Source organism: Polistes dominula, unplaced genomic scaffold (assembly GCF_049000335.1).
Source record: "Polistes dominula isolate Pdom_NZ unplaced genomic scaffold, Pdom_raw_medaka contig_77, whole genome shotgun sequence".
Taxonomy (NCBI): domain Eukaryota; kingdom Metazoa; phylum Arthropoda; class Insecta; order Hymenoptera; family Vespidae; genus Polistes; species Polistes dominula.
In genome coordinates this window covers 4829685-4851623 of record NW_028301152.1, presented here as the reverse complement: position 1 = coordinate 4851623, position 21939 = coordinate 4829685, and the positions used below count along the sequence as shown (strand labels likewise).

At 36.3% G+C, this 21939-nt stretch overlaps 1 protein-coding gene across 50 annotated transcripts in view; it reads left to right on the top strand.

The window, feature by feature from the left end:
* The window catches only part of Dscam1 (Down syndrome cell adhesion molecule 1), a 66501-nt gene that overhangs the window by 13059 nt on the left and 31503 nt on the right, over positions 1-21939 (top strand). For 13 of the 50 annotated variants that reach the window (XM_089178262.1, XM_089178258.1, XM_089178263.1 and 10 more), the window contains exons 5-6: positions 413-592; positions 6614-6763. In XM_089178262.1, the coding sequence (XP_089034388.1) occupies positions 413-592; positions 6614-6763 (330 nt within the window). Of the gene's footprint in view, positions 1-412; positions 593-996; positions 1159-1678; positions 1850-3538; positions 3704-4152; positions 4315-6613; positions 6764-17147; positions 17272-17611; positions 17739-17946; positions 18074-18215; positions 18340-18560; positions 18685-18828; positions 18953-19078; positions 19203-19283; positions 19405-19615; positions 19737-19969; positions 20094-20148; positions 20273-20551; positions 20676-20971; positions 21096-21317; positions 21442-21784; positions 21909-21939 lie in introns of all 50 variants that reach the window. The other 37 variants (XM_089178241.1, XM_089178240.1, XM_089178239.1 and 34 more) reach the window with 30 other exon arrangements.

Here is a 21939-nt window from a genome sequence, read left to right as displayed (position 1 = left end):
CGACTCTCGGTGTCTCCTGATGGCACACGGCGGTGGCAGTTGACACGTACGTTACATTCGTATGTGTAAGTTGAGGGTTGATGAACTATACGATCATTCTCACGCTGTACAATTGTACCGTGGTATTAAAATTAACGAAATTTTTCATGACTTTAACCTATTTTCTCTCAGAAACTTGTTTTAGAAATTACGTTTTATTTCTTGTTTGTTTCTACTTTGTTTATTATATTATAGATATTTCATCGATTTATCCCGATTTAAGTAGATTAATTTGATATCAACTTGAGTCACAAATAAAGTGACAACGATCTCTCAGCAAATCCGGATTAAATTGGACTAGAACGGAGCTTAATATTAGATTTGAATATATTAATCATGATCAGGAATATCTGGTGTGTGTATGTTCGTACAGTCGTCGCGCAACCTTACCAACCGGAAATCCTGACGGAGTATGTAATAAGGGGTAACAGCGCGATCTTGAAATGCAGCATCCCGAGTTACATCGCTGAATTCGTTACCGTTGAGGCATGGATAAGAGAGGACGGAGAGGTCTACATTCCGGAGGATCCTGCTGTTGGGCAGGGTACTAGAGGCGTGTCTCCTCTTTCATTTCTTCATCGACTAATCGATACATTCGCCCGAATTCGTTTCTTATATCTTTTTATAAAATTATTGAGTGTTTAATATTTTTATTTGTTTATAAATCGTTTTATATCATCCGACCATGTGTTTAACGCGTTTTGTTTTTTTCAAAACATTTATTAACGTTATTGTTTAAAAAATATTATTCAATTGTTTCGAATTTGCAAAAAGATGTATCGATTGGTCTTGAAGAAAACCTGGCATTCGTTTGTGATTAATCCAAGCTAACCGAAAAATCAATGAAAAAAATTTGTTTTTAACTAAACAGCACATTGTTTATTATATTATTTCGAACTATTGTTTTTTAATTTACCTGTTTGCCTAACAATGTCCTGGCAATGCCCGCGCGGGCAGTCGTTTCGCAGTTTTTTGTCACCGAGGCTGAGAACGAGTATGTGATCAGAGCAAACAGTGCGATCATGAAATGCAAAATACCGAGTTTCGTGTCGGAGTTCGTTCAGGTGGATCAGTGGATTGCCGATGATGGGACAGTGTACACGGCTGGAGAGGAGTACGGTAGGCGTCGTGGTCGATAGCCGCATAATTAACGATCACACACTCCGGGACTTGGACAATTTTCATCTTTCCTCTGCAAATCTCGTTCCTTTTTCTCTCTCTCTCTCTTTCTCTTTAATTTTACCTATCTGTTATATCAATCTCGTTTACTTCTTGTCGAGAAATAACGGCAACTACGTAGAAACCACAATTTCGGTTACCTATTATCTACGTGATTTATTTCATTAAGAGTATTTAAACGATTGATGGTCTGTGGCTTGTTGTTTTTTCGTGGAAAAAACAATTTTCTTCTTCTTCTTCTTATTATTATTATTTTTATTAATATCGTTTATAGTTTATGTTTTTTGTTTAAATTATTTAATTGTCTAAGTTTCATAAGTTTCATCATTGATTCTTTTAATAATACCTTTTTATCCCATTATCGAGTTCTATCGATTTTATCTAACCTATTTTGTAATGATTCATCATCGTTTACATAACGATCTACCTATCTCTCTTTCTGGGAAACGGCGCGTTGCAGTGGTCCAGCAGTTCTACGAGACGAGAGTCATCGACGAGTTTGTCTTGCGCGGTAATACGGCAACCTTGAAGTGCCTCGTGCCCAGCTTTGTGGCGGATTTTGTAGACGTGATCGAGTGGCTTGCAGTTGAGGACGGCTCGACGTATACTTCTAGTAATCAAGACGAAAAGGGTACAATTTTACATCGTCGTACGATTTCGAGTGTGAAAATGAATTAACGACCGAGTAGCTTTAGTTGTATCCATTTTTATTTAAATAATGCTCTTGTAGATCTATATATATTGTGTATATCGGCATGCCTTGAAAACGATATCCTTGAATTTTTCTTTAAAATTGAATAATAAAACGATAGGAAATAAAAACATTCGCTATAAAAGTATAGGTATGATACGATCGAAACTTCAGTTAGTAGCGGAATTAGAATGGAAAAAGCTGTACGGCACTCGACACGGTACTTTTATTGAATTACTATATTAAATTACAACTCGTACTCATCCTTGGGTATTAAATAACGTGGTTTTCCACTCGCGTGCGTGCGTGCGTGCGTGAGTGAACGTTTGCACGCAAAACCACCTTTTTTGTTTTCGAAGAGTGAAGAGAGTATTGTACACGATCGAATACGATGATCGTGCTGGTATATATATAAAAGAAAAAAAAAAGAAGAAGAGGATGGTCGATGAAGCGGAAAGCAGGAGTCCGAGGCAAAGTTTGCACCTGCCCTTTTCTCGATCGATTCTCGGTTTTACATGGATGGGTGGATGGAAACGCGCGTGCGGCTGGCAGTGGCCTCGTTCGGCTTGGGAACTTCGGATTAGGTTAAGTCAGACTAATCAGGCCGAGAGCAAATTAACGTACCGTTTCTCTACGAAGAGACGAGACCAGCCTCGTCGGCTTTATATTCGCTTTTCGGTGAAGAGAGGATCGTTTCCGGGGCTATTTGCCGACGATAGAATTGAATTTTCCTACGGCGCTTTACCCACATCTATTACTTTCTCTTTCTCTTCCTCTCTCTCTATTTCATTTTTACTCTTTTTCACTCTTTTTACTTCTTTTTCTATCTAACTGTCTCTCATTCTCTCTATCTAGGAGAAATTCTACTGGTTGCTCGTTCAAACAAGAATCCACTAAATTTGATCTTTGATGTGTCATCTGTTGGAAATGATTATGTACTCGTAATGTCGTTAGGGATCATTGATGGTTTACTCTTAACAGATTTACTTTGGTTTCTGTTAAACAAGAGAAAAATTGCCCGTAGGAAAATTAGTGGCTATCACTTATAATTAGAGTAATACAATTACTATAGAAGATCGTTTTAGATGTTTCATTCGACAAGCGTTGATTTTTGTAAATATAATTGATGTTTAATATATTATAATATTATTTATGATAAGCAAGACGACTAAGTTTTTTTCGTAAAAGATGATTCGTTTAAGCTAGTCAACGTGTTAACAATATCTCCGTAAACGTTTTGGTGGTCTCTTTGTAATATTCTCCTGTGTCGAGAATATTGGTATTTCGTAAAAATCGATCGAACGAACGTGTCGAACGAAACGATGACCAGATGAAGTTTTGCACCGTTTAATTGACATTCCACTTTTGTTCGCTGAATCTGACGAAGATTCATAGAGATGCATCGTTGGGTTATCAAATTCACGAGTTGATCCCTGCTTGGTTCATTGAAATTTTAATCTGTGAGATCAAAGCAAGAGGTCGTGTTCCACTGACGATCTCCCCTTCTCTCAGTCTCTTTTTCGAACTTCTTTTTTTAAAAACTACTCTTCCGGTCTCCCTCATTCTTGTATTCCATTTCTATCTCTCTTCTTCTCTTTTTATCCTTTTTCTCTTCTCGCTTTATTACAGTGGTCGGGCAGTACTTTGAAGTTCAGGTTTACGACCAGTTTGCAATACGCGGCAACGCGGCCATTTTCAAATGTCAAGTTCCTTCCTTCGTAGCAGACCACGTGGATGTTGTAGGTTGGATCGACTCGAATGGCGGAAGTTACGTCGCCGACGACCAGTCATACGGTAGAGACATTCACTCGAACGTATTACGCCAAACGTATATATCTATTATTTTACCCCTTTGTCGCAAGTTCAATACCTTGAACGAGGATAACAACGTGAAATATTAAATGAATAAAAACAGTGTCGTTAAACTCGTTCGTTCGGCTTACTAAATATCTTCTTTTTACTTTTCCCAATTCATAAAAACAATCCGATCGTAGATGCACGCGAGATATTATCTGCCGAAGATGCAGATCACTACGCAGATTTAATGAAAAAAATTAATGAACTAATTTAAGACGATCTAACAATGATCTTATAAGCAATAATATCGAATATTTATTTCGAACGTGAACGAGAAATAGAAATTGACGTACCTATCAATTGTACCTAACTGACAATTGATAGGATGCACTGTGTAGAAGATTTGCATCTTTATGGTAAAACCGGAAACCGATGTCTGGTTACAGTTGTCGGGCAGCGGTATGCAGTGAACGTGATGGACGAACACGTTCTACGGGGGAACGCTGCTATTATCAAGTGTCACATACCGAGCTTCGTCGCCGAATTCGTGGAAGTCGACTCTTGGATTGAAGACAATACTACTGACATTTATCCTAGACCCGATTATGGTACACTTACATTTACCAAGAAGAAATATCGACTCGCGTTTACCTTGTTAATTTATTGTCGTTTTGTCTTGTCCTTTGTATGCATCGTAAATCTCGTTGGTGACTTTTGAAAGTTCACCCTGATTTATATTTTATTCGAATCTCGACTTTCGAATTAGATTGTCGATTTTTCTTCTAGTCGTATTTTCTTCTAGACGTACGTAAAATCGAATCTTTAAAAAAGAAATAAAACGAACAAAGACAAAAAAAAAACTATCGAGGAAAAAGTTAAAATCCGTTGAAGAAATTAACGAGTAACTATCAAGATCACTTTCGTACACCGCCTTATTGACCATCCCAATTAAATTTACGATTTTCTGTTTTTCACTCTTGGCGTGAACATGAATTAACGTTGACGTGTTTTATTAATTGTATAATAGCACGCGATTAGTCTGACATGCAAGGTCGTTGTGTTACTTCTTTTTCTTTTCGTTTATCTTAAAGAAAAATTATGTTAGATCAATTTAGGAAGATAGAATTCAAATATGTCAGGAAATTGGGTTTCAGCAAGAATCTTGAATGTATGCTCTTCTATTTTTTTCTACGAGTGTACTTTCGTATTCTCTCGATCGATCTAATTCTCGATTTTTTCTCATAATCTAATGTAATTTAAGATAGCTTATGGAGAATTCTCGTTTTATTCGAACGCTCTTCTCTTATGAACGTTCCGAAACCGGACACATACTTAGCAAGCGTATTTTTGAAACCTTCGTGTATTGCTGCCGAGTATATCGAATCTCTCTCGGAATAAATTCGTACGACGTTGACTGCCGCTGCTCGCGCTGTCCCAGACGTCCTTTCCTTGTCCTTCAATCTTTTTTTCCTTTTTTATTTGAAATCGTTTTATTCCTTCCCTAGCGCCATTCCGATTAAACCCTTTTTTTACAAGTCTGTAGTCATTAATATGCTTCATAATATTTTTAATTGCTTGAGTTTTTCTTATCTTTTTTTTTAATTGCATGTCTTTGATTAATCCGTTCCGTATGTCCTGTTTTGCGACATATAAAATGTCTTTACTACGTTTCTAATAGATTGTCAATCATTAGGACAGATGTTTTTACTAACATTAAACATTATGTTTGATAAATATCAGATATAATTTTTAACGACAACTAATGATCAGTTTAATTCATTTAAAAGTGTAAAATAATTATAATTGTTCCAAGTATTTGTCTTTTTCTTTATTTCGAAAATAAACCGTTTCCTAAAATATTCAAATGTTGCAAAGCATGATGTCGGAAATGTTAACAAAATAATTCCAACGATGGACCCTTTTCATTTATACGTGTAGTTTTCGTGGTTTTAAATATTTATTATAGAATTGCAATGTATTTTATAAATAAAGTTGTTCATAAATTTTATCAGAAAGACAATTTTTGCCGAAAACATAATAAATGTTTATTTTCATCAAAATAATATCAATTTGCAATTCAACAAACTATAAATATTTTATTATGACAGAGTAAATCACATGGATTGCGTTTTCAAAGAATAATTAATTATTCATGAATTTATTTAATTCATTACGATATTTGCAGTGTTTACTTTTTATTGATGGCAAATTTTAAACAATGTATCTAACAAATGTGTATATATTTATAAAATATTTTATTCATATGAAGTTTAACGTTCCTTAAATGCGAAGGGTCGGAGGAAATAGTGCGCAATAATAATAATACTGGAATGCAATAAATGTAATTGTGTTTCGTAGTTGCTTGATAACAAACATCACATTTAATTAAGCGTCGAATGTACTTGCAGTATTTCCTCTTGTCGTTACATTAACGCGTTGGAACTCCCTGGTGGTACGTCGAACGATTGAAGTAGGAAATAGAGACGAAATTTCTCGGCATTCAACGTTCGACTCACTTGGGAAGCAATGACTATAGTGTGGCATGCATACGATTGTATTCAATTAATTGTATTAGATAGTTTGTAAGAACGTTTAAAGATCTTGCTCGTTTTTTTCAAAGTGATTGAATTTGATCTCGTCTTGTTGAAAATTTAATGACAAATTCTTCTTATTTCTCGAATACGTACTTTATAATTTTTATATTAATTTTGAATATAAATTGAATAATTATTGTAATTATTTATACTATAAGATACGTGATAAAATGAATTTTTTCTATTTTTGAACTTAATCTAATTCCATAGTTATTAATGATCGAGTATCAATCATTTTGATTTGCATGATTTTGTTATAAAGATGAAGATAAGATTATTAATCTTTTTTTCCTTTGGGGGTTATTTCGAATAGATGGTAAATACTTGGTTTTGCCTTCTGGAGAATTACATATCAGAGATGTTGGACCCGAAGACGGATACAAGACTTATCAATGCCGTACGAAACACAGACTCACTGGAGAAACAAGATTATCTGCTACTAAGGGACGTCTCGTCATTACCGGTAAGTCGAAGCATACAAATTTTCTATCTTTCACATTGAAATTACGATTCTGATTGATTTTTTTTTTAAGATTTTATTCTTCATTAATATTCTATTAAATTAAATTTAGAACAATGTTTGTCAAGTTTGGAATTCATTTGTTGCTTATTCATTTTCATATATACGTGAATCAGAATCGTGTTTCCGATTTTGAATCCAGACGTTTCAATGATACAGTCAATTAATAATCATTTTACATTAATTATACGTATCATATGGTCGAAGTAATAATTATATAACAATTTATTGTAATTAATATATAGTAGCGCCATTTTATAGTGAAGTCATTAGAAATAATACTTTTTATAAACATAATGAAAGATTCATTCGATTTGAGATAGTGACAAATATTAGTATTTTTGTATGCATGGAAATACGTCTGGTTTCGAAATTTTTCTTTATAAGAAAATTAATTTTCCTATTCAATTAAAACATATTAAAATAAAAATAAAATAAATGACAAATTTTGTATTAATTATTTGATCGATGTATTTGCACAATTCTTTTATTGGAAAATTAACTTTCTTATATCATGTAATTATTCGTCTGGCCTTTTTTGCCAATTAGCTCGATCGTTTTTCAATAATTCATTATTTTCGTATAACAATTACCAACAAAAATGGAAGCAATTGGATATAATTTATTGCGAATTTTAAAAAGATTATATTTCTCATTTTGTTAAATCATAAGTAAATACAATTAATTTCATATTTTTTAAAATAATTCATTAAAGGATCGAGTTGATTGGTAAACCTGAATGCTGGGACAGGGTACCCCTGCGGGCACGCGCCACCGCCCGCCAAAAACTTGACTCTTGGCATGATCGGTTACGAAAGTTGTATTTGAAGAAAAAACAATTAGAAAAAAAAAGAAAAAGAAAACAATGATCGAAGCGCGAAATTCTCTTTCGTTATTTAACGGCGTGCTCTCGCGATCTCCGGGCTCTGACCTTCGCTCTCGCGTGGTAAGTTCTTTAAAAAATAATTAACGTCTCTAACGAGGAATTACAATTTTACTATTATTATTATCAATATGAAATTCTCTTTATAATGGACGTAACACTTAAGGAAGCTGCTATTTGTTTTTTGTTTATCTCTTTCATCTATTGTTTTTTTAATTTTTCGTGTTTTTTAATGTACGATGAAATATTTTTAATTCTTATCGAACAACGACTTCTTCAGCTTCGTTGAGTGTTTAATTGTCCTATTTTACAACATTGATGGAGAACAAAATGTATAACAGCGATTGGTGAGAACAAAAGCACTGGTTGAAGTCCTCTATTTGTGCATCGAATTGATTTTTTAATGGATAATAAATAAAAACTATAATAATAGATATTAAATACGAAAAGATTATTCAAATGAACAAAGATTAGAAGGTTCTAATAATCATAGAAAGTGGATAAAATAGGAAAGGGTTGCTATACTAATAAGGTATAAGGTTCTACGATCTTTTGGTTACGCAGAACCTGTGGGGAGTGTACGACCAAAGTTTCCAAGTATGGACAACATTAATGGACTTACAACGAGTTCCAGTGACAATATACCGCTTCTGTGCCCTGCTCAAGGATTTCCGGTTCCATCTCATAGGTACGATATTTTCTATCGTATCGCGTCGATCTGTAAGCGTGTATAAGGATATAACAAAAGGAACGGAATCTTGATAAAGGGTTTAAAAACACGGAAGGAATATTTCTTTATTCGAAGGCCTAAATTCAGTGGTGTCGAGAAAATAAGGAAACGACTGAGTATAATTTTTAGAATAATATCTTTTATTATCTAATCAAAACTGAAATAATTAAAATTCCATCATAGGATAATAATAATGATTAACGGTAGCTGATATCTCCTTTCGCCTCAATGTTCTTATTTAGAACCATCAGAGAGAATAGGACGTGGTATTTCACATACTCGACGTTCCATCTCTCTAAGGTCTTTTCCGTGTATTCTCAGAGACACCATCGGGAAATACCGAGTCGAAGATCGATAAACGCAGGAATGTGACATCCATCGATGTCAGATTAATACCACAATCGTTCAACTACCGACATTACGGTGACCTATTTCACTCGATCTTAGCATTCTACGGTTTTTAATAACTTCAATCCAATCGCATTACTCGATGTTGTCCCATTTTGTTGATACTTATTGTGATTCGAGGAATAGCAAAGAAATATTAGAAAGATTATTGAAAGTCTCTAAATGTAGGCCTGCTTTTTAGAGCCCGTGGGAAGCGTACGTCCCAAGATTCCTTCTACAGATGACATCCGTGGCTTCAGAACACTGGTTGACGGTTCGCAAGCCCTGTTGTGCCCAGCACAGGGGTTCCCCGTTCCTCTGCACAGGTAGAGAACAAACCTATGTTAGCGGTATGAATAGGACGATGTTTAAATGTTAAATAGGCAATAACGAATCGATTTTAAAATAACGCGACACAATTAGAACCGGTTGGCAGTGTGAGGCCAAAGTTTCCAACGATCGATGACTCCAGGAGTTTCCGAACAACCATGGATGGCTCGGTCACTTTGTTGTGTCCCGCTCAGGGCTTTCCTGTCCCTCTGTACAAGTAAGTCGAGTTTTCAAATCGTTAGCGTATTTCGTTTGTTTTTCGTCTATCCATTTATCTACCTTTGCCTTTATCTTTTTTTCCTTTCGAATGTAAGAAAAACAATGTTTATGGTTACTTTGACAAACAAAAAGAAATAATTAATGGTTAGAATTTTCGAATTAGAAGTACGAATATTCTACTCTGCTTCAAGAGTTTCCGTTAGTAATGCATTGGTAGAATTAGAATGTTGTTCGTATACATATAGTTGCTGGAGATATTTGAGTTGTTTCATTTTAAAGTTTTACCAGGGTTTCCCTGTCCCTTTATGGTAAAGAAAAAAGCGCCGATAGATTCGGATTAATTTTGAATTTATCGGTTCTTTAGAACCGGTTGGCAGTGTAAGACCAAAGTTTCCTGCTATGTCAAACATAAACGGTTTCATGACGTACCAGGGTGGAAGTATGACGCTATTGTGTGCTGCTCAAGGATTTCCTGTTCCATCTCATAGGTACGATCATAATAAATTTAAGTTTAACACTTTTGATTCGCTGAGATTATTTTTCTCGATTTATTATAATCAATAGGATACACCTGTCCCGGTGTAGACAGGTATAAAGGATACACTTTCAACAGGAGTTTCGAATTTTTAGATTATTATCATCGTCATTAGTATTATTATTATTATGATTATTATTATCCAGAACCCGTTGGCAGTGTGAGACCAAAATTTCCAACGATAGACGACACTAGAGGATTTCGTACGATCAAAGACGGCTCAGTAACTCTAGCTTGTTCAGCCCAAGGGTTCCCTGTTCCCGTGCACAAGTAAGTCGCGAATCGTCAAATAATTTAGATCATTATCCAACGATTTTAATTATTCTCTTGTTATCTATCTTGGTGGATACAAATAAACAGAACCTGTGGCGAGTGCACGACCTAAGCTTTCGAGTACGATCAACCTGATTGGACTTTCAGCGAAGATGAACGATAGTCTTTCCCTTTTTTGTCCTGCTCAAGGATTTCCGGTTCCGACTTATAGGTACGATCGATATGAAAATTTTTAACTAATGATGATAATGGTTGTTGAAACGCTAATCGATTAACAAAACGAATACAATGGCAAAGTGAAAGCACGAATGGCAAAGGAAATCATTTATATTGATCGATGCTAAAGAATTCATTCTGCGAACGGAATGACACACATTGCAAGTAGATAATGTACACATATTTCCAGACAAAATGAAGCTCTTTCAATTGTTAGGTTCCCTGTCCTTGCATCGAAGGCATTTCTATGTTTCAATGGAAACGTTACTAACGTTCAACGTTCTAGTTTTCTCTCGTTCTAATTCACAGTGCCCGTGGGTAGTGTTCGTCCTAAATTTCCAACGATGGATAATTCGCGTGGATTTATTGCAAAAAGTGGCCACCCTTTAACTTTGCTGTGTCCTGCTCAGGGATTTCCTATTCCATTGTATAGGTGGGATCAGGTCATTGTATATATCGTAAGATTAGATATTAGAATTTGAAATCGATCGCGAGGGCGAATGGAATTTAATGTTTGAAAAGAACTTTCGGGTGTGATAGTTTGATAAAAAATTAATTGGATTGTGAATTAGATATACGATCGAAAGGATTAATTAACAAAAATTAATTACCCTGTCCTAGCGAAATAGAATGGTTTCATGTAACAGGGCTTAAAATGATATTTGAATTTTGATTAACGACGATCACACCCAAATAAAAGTTCTTTCTCACAGAACCAGTTGCCAGCACAAAGCCCAAATTCCCGATGACAGAGAATTCGCGTACCTATACGACGTATACGGTTTGTCGGAACGAATCACTGGCTTTACCATGTCCAGCTCAAGCCTTTCCTGTTCCAGTCTTCAAGTATAAAAAATATCTTCGATGTAAGAACTGAATTAGATTATTCCAAGCGCGTCCGAGTGAATGCACGGCTGCGATATCAAAGAAAAGGAACAAAGGTGGATGACAAATTCGAGGTAGTGGGAATATTTGCATTCCTTTTTTCTTTCTCTGTTTCGTGATAATTTCATCGATTCTCAAAATAAATAAATCAATTTCTCGAATTTTAAAATAAATATGATAGATTCGTAGATAGTTTTATAGAATAACAAGAATTTAAACGGAAATTATAAAGTTTTAAATAAAAATAACATTAAACTTTATTATTATTTGCAAGATGATATTTAGATGTTAATATACATTATTTCACTGGATACAGTTTTCAATCACACTTTCAAGTACTCGTGTTATTTATAATATTTCATAGAGCCTGTCGCAAGCACCCGTCCGAAATTCTCGTCGTTACACGATTCGCAGACTTTCAAAGTGTCCCTTGGTGGTGCGATGACGTTGCTGTGTCCTGCCCAAGGGTTTCCTGTTCCATTGCACAGGTAAAGAAAAGATCATCCACTTGGACGTGTCTATTTGAAGTCGGAGGATACGAAGATAGTAACTTTTTTCATTAGAACCAGCATCCAGTACTCGTCCACAGTTGTCCGGATCGAGCGACCTTCAAAGGTTCAGCGTATCTTCTTTAAAAAGCGTTACACTTTTGTGCCCTGCTCAAGGATATCCAGTTCCTTTATATAGGTAGGCAGATGAAAACGTTATCCATTAGGAGACTTATAGGAATGACAAATAGTTCGTTTTGAGATAGACAAGTAAAAAAAATTTGACTTACAAATACAACAAAATGAAGTACCATTGTATTAGGATATTGGAGTTATCAAGTTTGATAGGGGGTATCCCTATTCCAGCATGTCACTGAAGGATTTAAAAGAATCTGGTTGAATCGACTTTTTTAGAACCTGCTTCAAGTACAAAGCCTCGATTTCCATCTGTGAACGATGTCGGATTGCGTGTTACGAAAGACACAAGTTTTACATTGCTTTGCCCGGCTCAAGCATATCCAGTTGCCACATATAGGTAGGTCGACCGATTTGTCGATCGGTTTGCATTGACTGAGATTCTGTTACACGTTTTTAACCCTGTCCCAGTAATCAGATGGTAGACTTTTGAATGATGTTTGTCATTCGACAGTGACGTAACCTTTACAATGAATCTAACATTTCAAACAATTGTTTTATTTTCTTTGTGTCAACAAAAAATTTGATTTGGTTACGTCATTTTTGCTTTTGATTTAACAAAAGTAGTGGATAAATGCTTAATCTCTATTCTCAGACTAATTTGTAGAACCGGTTGGCTTTGCAAAGCCCAAGTTTCCCACGATCGATAAGAGTCGAACTTTCGAAAGTTTGGAAGCACGAAGCGTTCAACTTTTGTGTCCTGCACAGGCGTATCCTGTACCGGTGTCTAAGTAAGTTCTTCAATAGAGGAATTAGAGAATTTGAAGGTTTATTTCGAGCTTCGTTTTTTCGTCGTGCTTGGTTCAAAGTGATCATCGCCGAGTCAAAGTCAATTCTCAATTTTACGGTAGGTAAACTTATTGCAAGCACGCCATTCGTTTCTACGACCAACGCTACATGGATGACGACAACAAAGGCAACCCTTTGCTTATTCTTGTTGTTAGAAAGGCCACAAGGGATAGTCGATAAATCGTTAAATCGATACACCACTTTATTTCCTTTTCTCTGATAACTTCTCTTTCCTCCTTTTGTACCCTTGGTAATCGAAACAATTTAGTTCTCGATCCAGTTTAAAATTAATTCGTTTAATCTTTCATAGTTACTCGTGACAATGAATTTGTTAGTTTATCGAGGGATATGTACCTGAACCCAGCGTTGAGAAAGTCAGACAGATTCGAATTCGTTTAAAATATTTAAGTTTTTCGGAAAAAATATCTTTTTTCTATTCAGAACCGGTAACCAGTGTAAAGCCGAAATTCACAAATGCCGATATAAAGGTGGTCAGGCCAACGCCGAGCATGAGCAAAGTGTCGATGACTTGTCCAGCTCAAGGGTTCCCTGTCCCCATTACACGGTCAGTAATAATTGTTATCTCTCAAAGGATCTTCCGTCCTTCTATTCTCGATTAGAACCGACGTCGAGCGCGAAACCAAAATTACCGGCCAATCGGAAAGTCGAATTCGTCGAAATGAAATCAGACGGTGCGGTGAGCCTCGTGTGCCCTTTGCAAGGCTACCCTGTTCCAATTACGAGGTGAGACAATTACTCACCGTGAATTCTATCATACGCGTATATGTATCACGTTACATCAATCTCGTTAACCATGTCGAACATATGTATACTTTCGAGAGTATCATTTCAACGCTAGTTTCAGTTTTCAAATCAATTCTTCCACGTATCGGTATCAAACTTTCTATCGATACGAGAGTTAAACTTGATTTCACCCTCAAAGCTTTCATTTATATTATTTTTCTGCGCAATTTTTTTTCTTTATTTTTTTATAAATTGTAAAATTAATTCTTTAACGAATCATTCGAACGACCATTTCGATCTGAATCTATTCTCTTAGAACCTGTCGGATTCAAGTCTCCGATATTCTCCAGTGATGTTACGTTGAGCGCTTATTCCAGACGCGAGGGTATTGGTGTGGTGCTAGCCTGTAACGCTCAGGGATTTCCTGTTCCAACTGCCAGGTAAAACGAAATCTTTTTGCATCAGCAAACGATTATCTCCTCTTTGAGGAACCAAAACGATCGTGGATTTCAGAGCCTGTAGGCGCGAGATCACCTAGGTTTACGTCGGATGATCTAAGCCGTACAATTGGAAGATATGAGGGACAACCCATCACAGTATTTTGTGCAGCTCAGGGAAGCCCTGTCCCTACTACTAGGTAAATTGAAAAGGTTAGATTCTTCTTACGGAATGATTAGGATTTGTTTTTTGATCAAGCAAATAACACCATTTTACTTTCCCTTAAAATTGTTTCTCTTCCTTTCGATGATATTTAGAACCAATTGGAAGCAAAGCACCTGCCTTTTCTGGAGAAGCCAAAATCTCTTTGCTATCACGACGAATCAAGACAGAAGTTAGCATCTCCTGCAATGCCCAAGGTTACCCTGTCCCTACGTTTAGGTACGAAAGTTCGATGATAATCTCGATCCTATAAATTAGTTGTTACTTCGTCAGTTAATTGCTCTTGGTCGCAAGAGAACCTCTCGGCTCTCTGTCCCTTGCCATTGTATCCAAGTAATCGAATTCCGATGCTGTTTAGAACCCGTCGGAAGCAAAGCACCTGCCTTTGCGGGGGATACTAAGCTCTCCTTGCTGATACGAAGAGTGAACTTGGATATTGGTCTTCTCTGTAACGTTCAAGGCCATCCGCCTCCTAAGGCTAGGTATTAGTCTCACAGTTGAAAGATTTCTATTAAAATTTTCACTAGCCCTTTGAATTCGAGATTTATTAGAATTGCTTGATTATTCAATATAGTGAATTTATAAATTCAAAACTCTATTGACGGATTGATTAATATGAATTGAAATATTAATATTTATAAACAGCAATTATATCAATACATATGTGTAGTATATTACTTTTGAAACTCGATCTCGAAGGGTAAACGTCAGTGAATAGAAAAAGATGAGAATATTCTATTTTTGTAACATAAATTGAAAAGAAGTCGTCCTTGTATGTAACAGATCTGAGGTAGGTCAGCTTTGTTTGCGAAGTTAAAGATAACCTTGCGTTTTGCTGCAAGTAGTAATGCAGAATATCTTTTCAACGAAGTCACTTAGAGATTTTAAACGTTGGCAATTTTAAAGTACACTATTTTCTTTTGAACGCTTGAAGGTCATGGATTTGAAATGTAGGCCAAAGTACCAACGGGGTATCCTGTTTAAGAAGAAAAAGAAGACAAAGAAAAAAAAAATGAGAGTAGGGATTGACTTCAAAGAAATTTAGTCTATTTTTTCATTTTCTTTCCCAGAACCCATGGGAAGCAAAGCACCCGCATTTCTTGGAGGTGTAAAGTCCTTCTTTTTCTTCCACAAAATGAACACGGAAGTAAGCTTGCTGTGTAATGCCCAGGGCCATCCTGTTCCTGTGACCAGGTATTACATTACCTACTCTTGAAAGTTGTGCCTCAATTCCTTTGTAGGTCGCTCGTTTACAGACATGATGGGAAATTTTTAGACTATTGATCGTCATTTCTTCGCTTCTCAATAGAAATAATATTCTAATAATGTCCGTTGTTCGATGGAGAGATTGATCAAAAAATCAAAACTTCCGTTTCTTTTTGCTTGTTTGTTAAATATCACGGCAGAACCAGTGACAACGAGGAAGCCGAAATTCTCGAGTGACTCTAAAATAGTAGGCTGGTATGATCGAGCTGCAGGTCAAGATCTCACCTTGTTATGTCCTGCCCAGGGGTTCCCAGTTCCAACTTATAGGTATATTATAACGAAGTTTAGAGAAGTAGACAGCGAGCATGCCTATGTTATTCTTGTCCGTGTTAGAGCCAGTTACTACGAGGAAGCCAAAGTTTTCGAGCGAGTCGAAGATCACTTCGTATGAACGTCTCATCGATCATGATACTACTCTACTTTGTCCCGCCCAGGGGTTCCCAGTACCAACTTATAGGTATATTATATTTGCATAAATATATGTAGAAAATTCATAAATAGAGGATCTTTCGATCATACAAATTTGTAATACTTTGAGATGAACAGTAGGTACTTTCATATCACGTTTCGATTATTATTCGTTTCTTTGCAAATCTCACGATTATAGAGCCAGTGGCAACGAAGAAACCTAAGTTTTCGAGTGATGCTAAATTCGCTGGTTACGATCGAGTCGTTGATCAAGATCTCACTCTCTTCTGTCCTGCCCAGGGGTTCCCAGTTCCAACTTATAGGTACATAACATTTACGTAAATATGTGTAGATAAAAATGTGTAGAAAAAAAGAAATCATTTATAAACACAAGACATTAAAGTAATTTAAAACGAGTAATACCTACTCTTTTTCGTGTCTTGGTAAATATTACGATTGTAGAGCCTGTGATTGCGAAGAAACCAAAGTTGTCGAGCGACTTTAAGATGGCCTGGTACGATCGAATCGTTGGTCAAGATCTTACTCTTTTCTGTCCTGTAAAGGGGTTCCCAGTTCCAATTTATAGGTATTTTATATTTATATAAATATATGTAGATTATTAGAAAGGAAAAAGAATTATTCGATTATAAGTAACACACACAAACTCTCTCTCTCTCTCTCTTTTGCGTTCTGATTATCATTGGTTTCTTTGGCAAATCTCATGATTATAGAACCAGTGGCAACGAAGAAACCAAAGTTTTCGAGCGACATTAAATTGGCCTGGTATGATCGAATCGTTGGTCAAGATCTTACTCTCTTCTGTCCTGCTCAGGGGTTCCCAGTTCCAACTCATAGGTATATTACATTTACATAGCTACATGTAGAAGATTAGAAAAGACAAAAATCATTCAAAAAATACATAAGAATTTGAATTCGATATTAGTAAGTTGTTCTTTTGTATTCCAATGATTTTATCGTTCCTTTGGCAAATCTCACGATTGTAGAGCCAATGTCAACAAGGAAACCAAAGTTTTCAAGCGATGCTAAGAAGTCCTGGTACGATCGAGTCATTGGCCAAGATCTCACTCTCTTCTGTCCTGCCCAGGGGTTCCCAGTTCCAACATATAGGTACTTTTATATTAAGCATCTAGATAAGAAGTCGAAAAGAGACTTGTGTACGGCATTTTTTTTTCGTTCGTATTTATTCGAAGAAAGAGCATGCTTTCTTCAATGTCTCTTAGTAGGTTTTTCTCTCTCTTACTCTCCCTTTCTTTCTCTCTTTGTATGTTTGTATTGTGTATCTATGTGAAAATCGTTAGAACCAGTCGGAAGCAAGGCGCCGGCGTTGACAGGCAATTTAAAAGGCGGATGGATGGAGAACAAAGCAAGTTCAAGCGTTGTCTTGACGTGTCCAGCACAAGGCTACCCCGTACCTTCCTTTAGGTAAACCATTATTAATCTCTAAACGAAGTATCTTTCCACTCTAGATTTCCATTTTATGTGGCTAATTAAGATAGTTTTAGGAAGTCCGATGTTAATTACTCTTGCATCTTTGTTGTCTCTTTTTAGACTTGAATTTATCGCGTTAAGGTATACTCCTGGTAATTTATCATTGCAGATATAAAAGTAAGAGTTTTAATTACTCGGATTATTTTCAAGGTGTATGATTTTAATGTGCTCCTTTAACTCTCATGGGTTCCCTGTTCCAACCGATGGTTATTTTTATCGAAATTCACTTGGTTGACAGTATTGTTACTATTGTTTCCTTTCTTTGCATTATTAGAACCAGTTGGAGGTAAAGCACCAGCACTAACGGGTGATATAAAAATGATAATGATATTGGAAAAAAAATCTGACGGTAGCGTTGTGCTAACATGTCCTGCTCAAGGTTATCCTGTACCTTATTTTAGGTAAACGAATTTCTTTTTTATTTCTTTTCTACATACTTGGTATAATTTCGCGTGGATGTGTATAATAATCTTTTAGAATTTAATTTATAAAAGAAGGATTTTTCGTGCATTGGGTTCCCTGTTCCAATCGGTATTCTTATAATTTATTAAAATTTTCTATTTATTATTAGTATATTTTTTTCTTTTTAATTTATTTTTACGCTGTTAGAACCAGTTGGAAGTAAAGCACCAACGTTAACCGGCGGTGACGTAAAAGGCGTATGGATGGAAAAAGGGACGAATTCTAGCGTCGTACTGCAGTGTCCAGCACAGGCTTATCCTGTGCCATCATTTAGGTAATTTATATGTTGCGCTTATAGATCAAAGAACACACGCTCTCAATCGTATCGTCTCTTTTGCAAGGGGTACTCTCTTCCGGTTTTTCGGTCTATTTTGAGAGTATATCGGGTTGCTCGATCTATCTCGTTATTTTATTAGAACCTGTCGGAGGAAAAGCACCAGCATTGACGGGCAACGTAGTTGGTGTTATGATGAACAACCGAGCAGGCTCGGCAGTCGTGCTGTTTTGTCCAGCTCAGGGTTATCCCGTACCTATGTATAGGTAAATCATTAATATCCAAGAAATAATTGCTTTTAATTAAATATTATTTGTTACTCGAAAATATTCTCTTACAAACGATTAAAAATACATAATATTTTATTCTTACTACACACCATGGAGTTGCGTGTACACTCGACCAAGTTTTTGGGCGTTTTATAAAAAATTAAAATTAAATAACAAGTAATGTTAGCGCTGATTGCATGCCAATTTATATCCGTTAGAACCGGTGGGAACCAAAGCACCGACTTTCACGAGTGAATTAAGAGGCGGATGGTTAAAGAAGAGAGCTAACTCGAATACCGTGCTTGCGTGCCCTGCTCAGGGTCATCCTGTACCAATGTTTAGGTAAATGTTTTTTAACAAAACAACATATATGCTTAAAAATTATCCACATCTCGCGCACGTGCTTCCGTATTAAAAAAAGTAACAGAAACAGTAAAAGAAAAAGAGAAAAAAATACAAACGTCAAAGCGTATTTATCATCGTTAGAACCAATTGGAACGAAAGCTCCTGCGTTAACGGGTGACTTGAAAGGCGGATGGAAGGACAAAAGGGCGAATTCCAGCATCGTCTTGATGTGCCCGGCTCAGGGATATCCTGTGCCAAATTTTAGGTAAATGCCTCTTTTTTTGAATTTTTTTTTATTTTATTTATTTTTTTTTAATTTTTCTATTACTATTCTCTTTTGTCGATGACCGTACCCAAAAGTTTTTTTTTTTTTTTGAATTTCCACTATTAGACCCCGTCGGATTCAAAGCCCCGTCATTGATCGATGACTCAAAACGTGATTGGAAAGAACACAGTACGATGTCGAGTATCATACTGTTTTGTCCTGCTCAAGGTTATCCTGTCCCAAGTTTTAGGTAATACTTGGCTACATAACTCGCTAATGAATTTCTCGATATTAATCGTTTCATTATCGCGAATAATCTCTATATCGTTAGAACCCGTTGGAAGTAAAGCACCGTCGATACTGGGTGAGAAAGGAAGTTTAATGGAAAGAAGGACTTCGATGGATATCGTGATTCTTTGCCAAGGGCAGGCTTACCCTGTTCCAACTTTCAGGTAAAGTCTACGAAGTCAAAACAAAAAACATAATAATGGAAGAGAATTGATTTTTGAGTTTTGCACAAGACACATATTTAAGGCATATTGCGTTAGGAACCGTTATTTCTTTTCTAAAGATATTTTCTTCTATATTTACGACGAAAGTGATTCGGTCGTACCTTTTAGTATTATTATATAATCGTTGAAAAGCGTCTTTTTGGGTTGTAAGAACCTGTGGGAAGTAAAGCGCCTTCGATTACGGGCGATGCCAAACGATGGCTGCAGGCGAGGTCATTGGCTGGATTGGTGATGCAGTGCCAAGCACAGGGACACCCAGTGCCAGCATTCAGGTAGATAGAGTATCTTTTTATTGATCGTGTTCTTGTTTCCATATGGAATAATTACATATTACTTCGTTTCACTGTATCAATGAATGAATGCATACTGTTTTCTATTCTTTTCTGTCTTACTTTCTTTTGTTCAACGAGGTATTTCGTAATTTTCGATGTTCTTATAACGGATGCCTGTCAAATCTCATTCTCGGATTAAATCGTTCGTATTGTTGTTATTTTTACGCCGTCAGAGCCAGTGGGAGCGAAGGCGCCAAAATTCTCAAGCGATGACCGCGTGAATTCATTCATACGTGCCAAAGGAAGTACGTCGACTTTGTTTTGCCCGGCTCAAGGTTTCCCAGTTCCATCGTTCAGGTATAGATCAATAGGAATAGCCGTTTCCATGATTTTTGCTGGTATTCTTTCGCAGAACCGGTAGGCTCGAAGGCTCCTGCGTTTCAAAGCGAGGCTAAGAGCGTTACTTACGTTAAACATGCGAAATCTTCCGTAGCTTTAACGTGTTCAGCTCAAGCTTCTCCACCTCCTACTTACAGGTAACGTAATAATCGAATTATATAGTATAAAAGACAGTTAAATCAGAATATATAATGGTAAAACGTTGAAGAATTTACTGAGTAAAAGGATGATGAAAAATCGATAATCCTATATCATTAATGAAGTGCAAACCTTATGAAATTAATTAGGAAATTATCGAATATTAGGCGAAAATGATAAAACTGGTGGTGCGTTTCCCTGTAGGGGTATTTAAGCTCGTTACGGTTGTCTTTATCTTCATCACGATAATATAATAAATGTTTCGTTTAAACCCGGAGAACCGGCTGGTCGCATGTCACCGAAGTTTCCAAAATCAGCAAAATCCGATTCTTTCGAAGTAACGATGGGCATCGAGTTGAGTTTGCTCTGTGACGTACAGGCCTTCCCTGCTCCCGCATTTAGGTCAGTTCATTCAATTTATATACCTTCCGCAGACGACATTGTGTGTACGCTGCAGCTCGTTTTAATTATGGGCAGCTTTAAATTGAGTTTAAAGCATGGAAATTTACTACGTGGCTTATTTCCCTTCATTTTCGTTTTAATTCGACTTACACAAACTTCGTTTAGCTTAAAAAGAACGTTAAAATAAAACGATTTTATTAATTCATTACATTTGTATTTAATTTAGACATTTAAATTTTCACATCAATTTATATTATTAATTTTTCATTTCTTTTAACACGGTGATAATTTCATAGAGCCAGTTAACGGTGCCAAGCCTAGAGTCGCATCAACGTCGAAATACGATGTACTTGCTAGTTACATCGGAGCACCCGTTACAATGTTGTGTCCTGCCCAAGGACACCCTCTACCAGCTTTCAGGTACTTACGTAAATAACATACGTGAATTCTACTTCCCTTTCTTATATACGTTTCATCGTATGTAAGGAACTTTAATATCATATTAATGAATACTGTTGAACGTTATACCTTTGGGAGTTTTATCATAACGATGATCTAATAATTCTTTGATTATATTCGTCTATTAGATGATAAATCGATTAATCGAGCAATTTAATTGAAACACCGCGTTAATTTATTTAGAACCGGTGAATCGTGCTGCACCGAAAGTACCACCAACGGCTAAAATAACGGTCCTTACGCTTCCGGTAGAAAAAGCTTTGGCGATGTTATGTCAGGCGCAAGCAAATCCACTTCCAGTCTTCAGGTACGCTCTAATGCAAGTAGGTTGACTAAATATAGGATGTCGTGAAGTCGAAATTTTGGCTTGGAGTTTGGGCTTTAAGAAAAAGCATGAAAGGACAGAGATAGAGAGATAGAGAGATAGAGAGAGAGAGAGAGATTGCGTAGAAATGTTTCACTAAAATCTATTTCGAAGAAATGTATTACTTGGTTTGTATTTTTGGATATCCGATAGAAGAGAGAGAGAAAGAGAGGGGGATAGGTAGAGAATAAATATCTTCTTTAGTTTTTTGTTCCGAACAAAATTGAAAAAAATAGCTGTGAATGATAGATACGAAGGTGGAATTTTTGTACATTTTGATTTATAGAACCAATCGGAAGTAGTCCTCCTCGATTGCCACCTAGATCAAAATTTGATGAAATGATGAAAGCTCAGGGACAGGCTGTGACGTTGCTCTGCGAGGCTCAGGGTAGTCCGTTACCTTTATTCAGGTGAGCAACGATAGAGAATAGGATAATCATT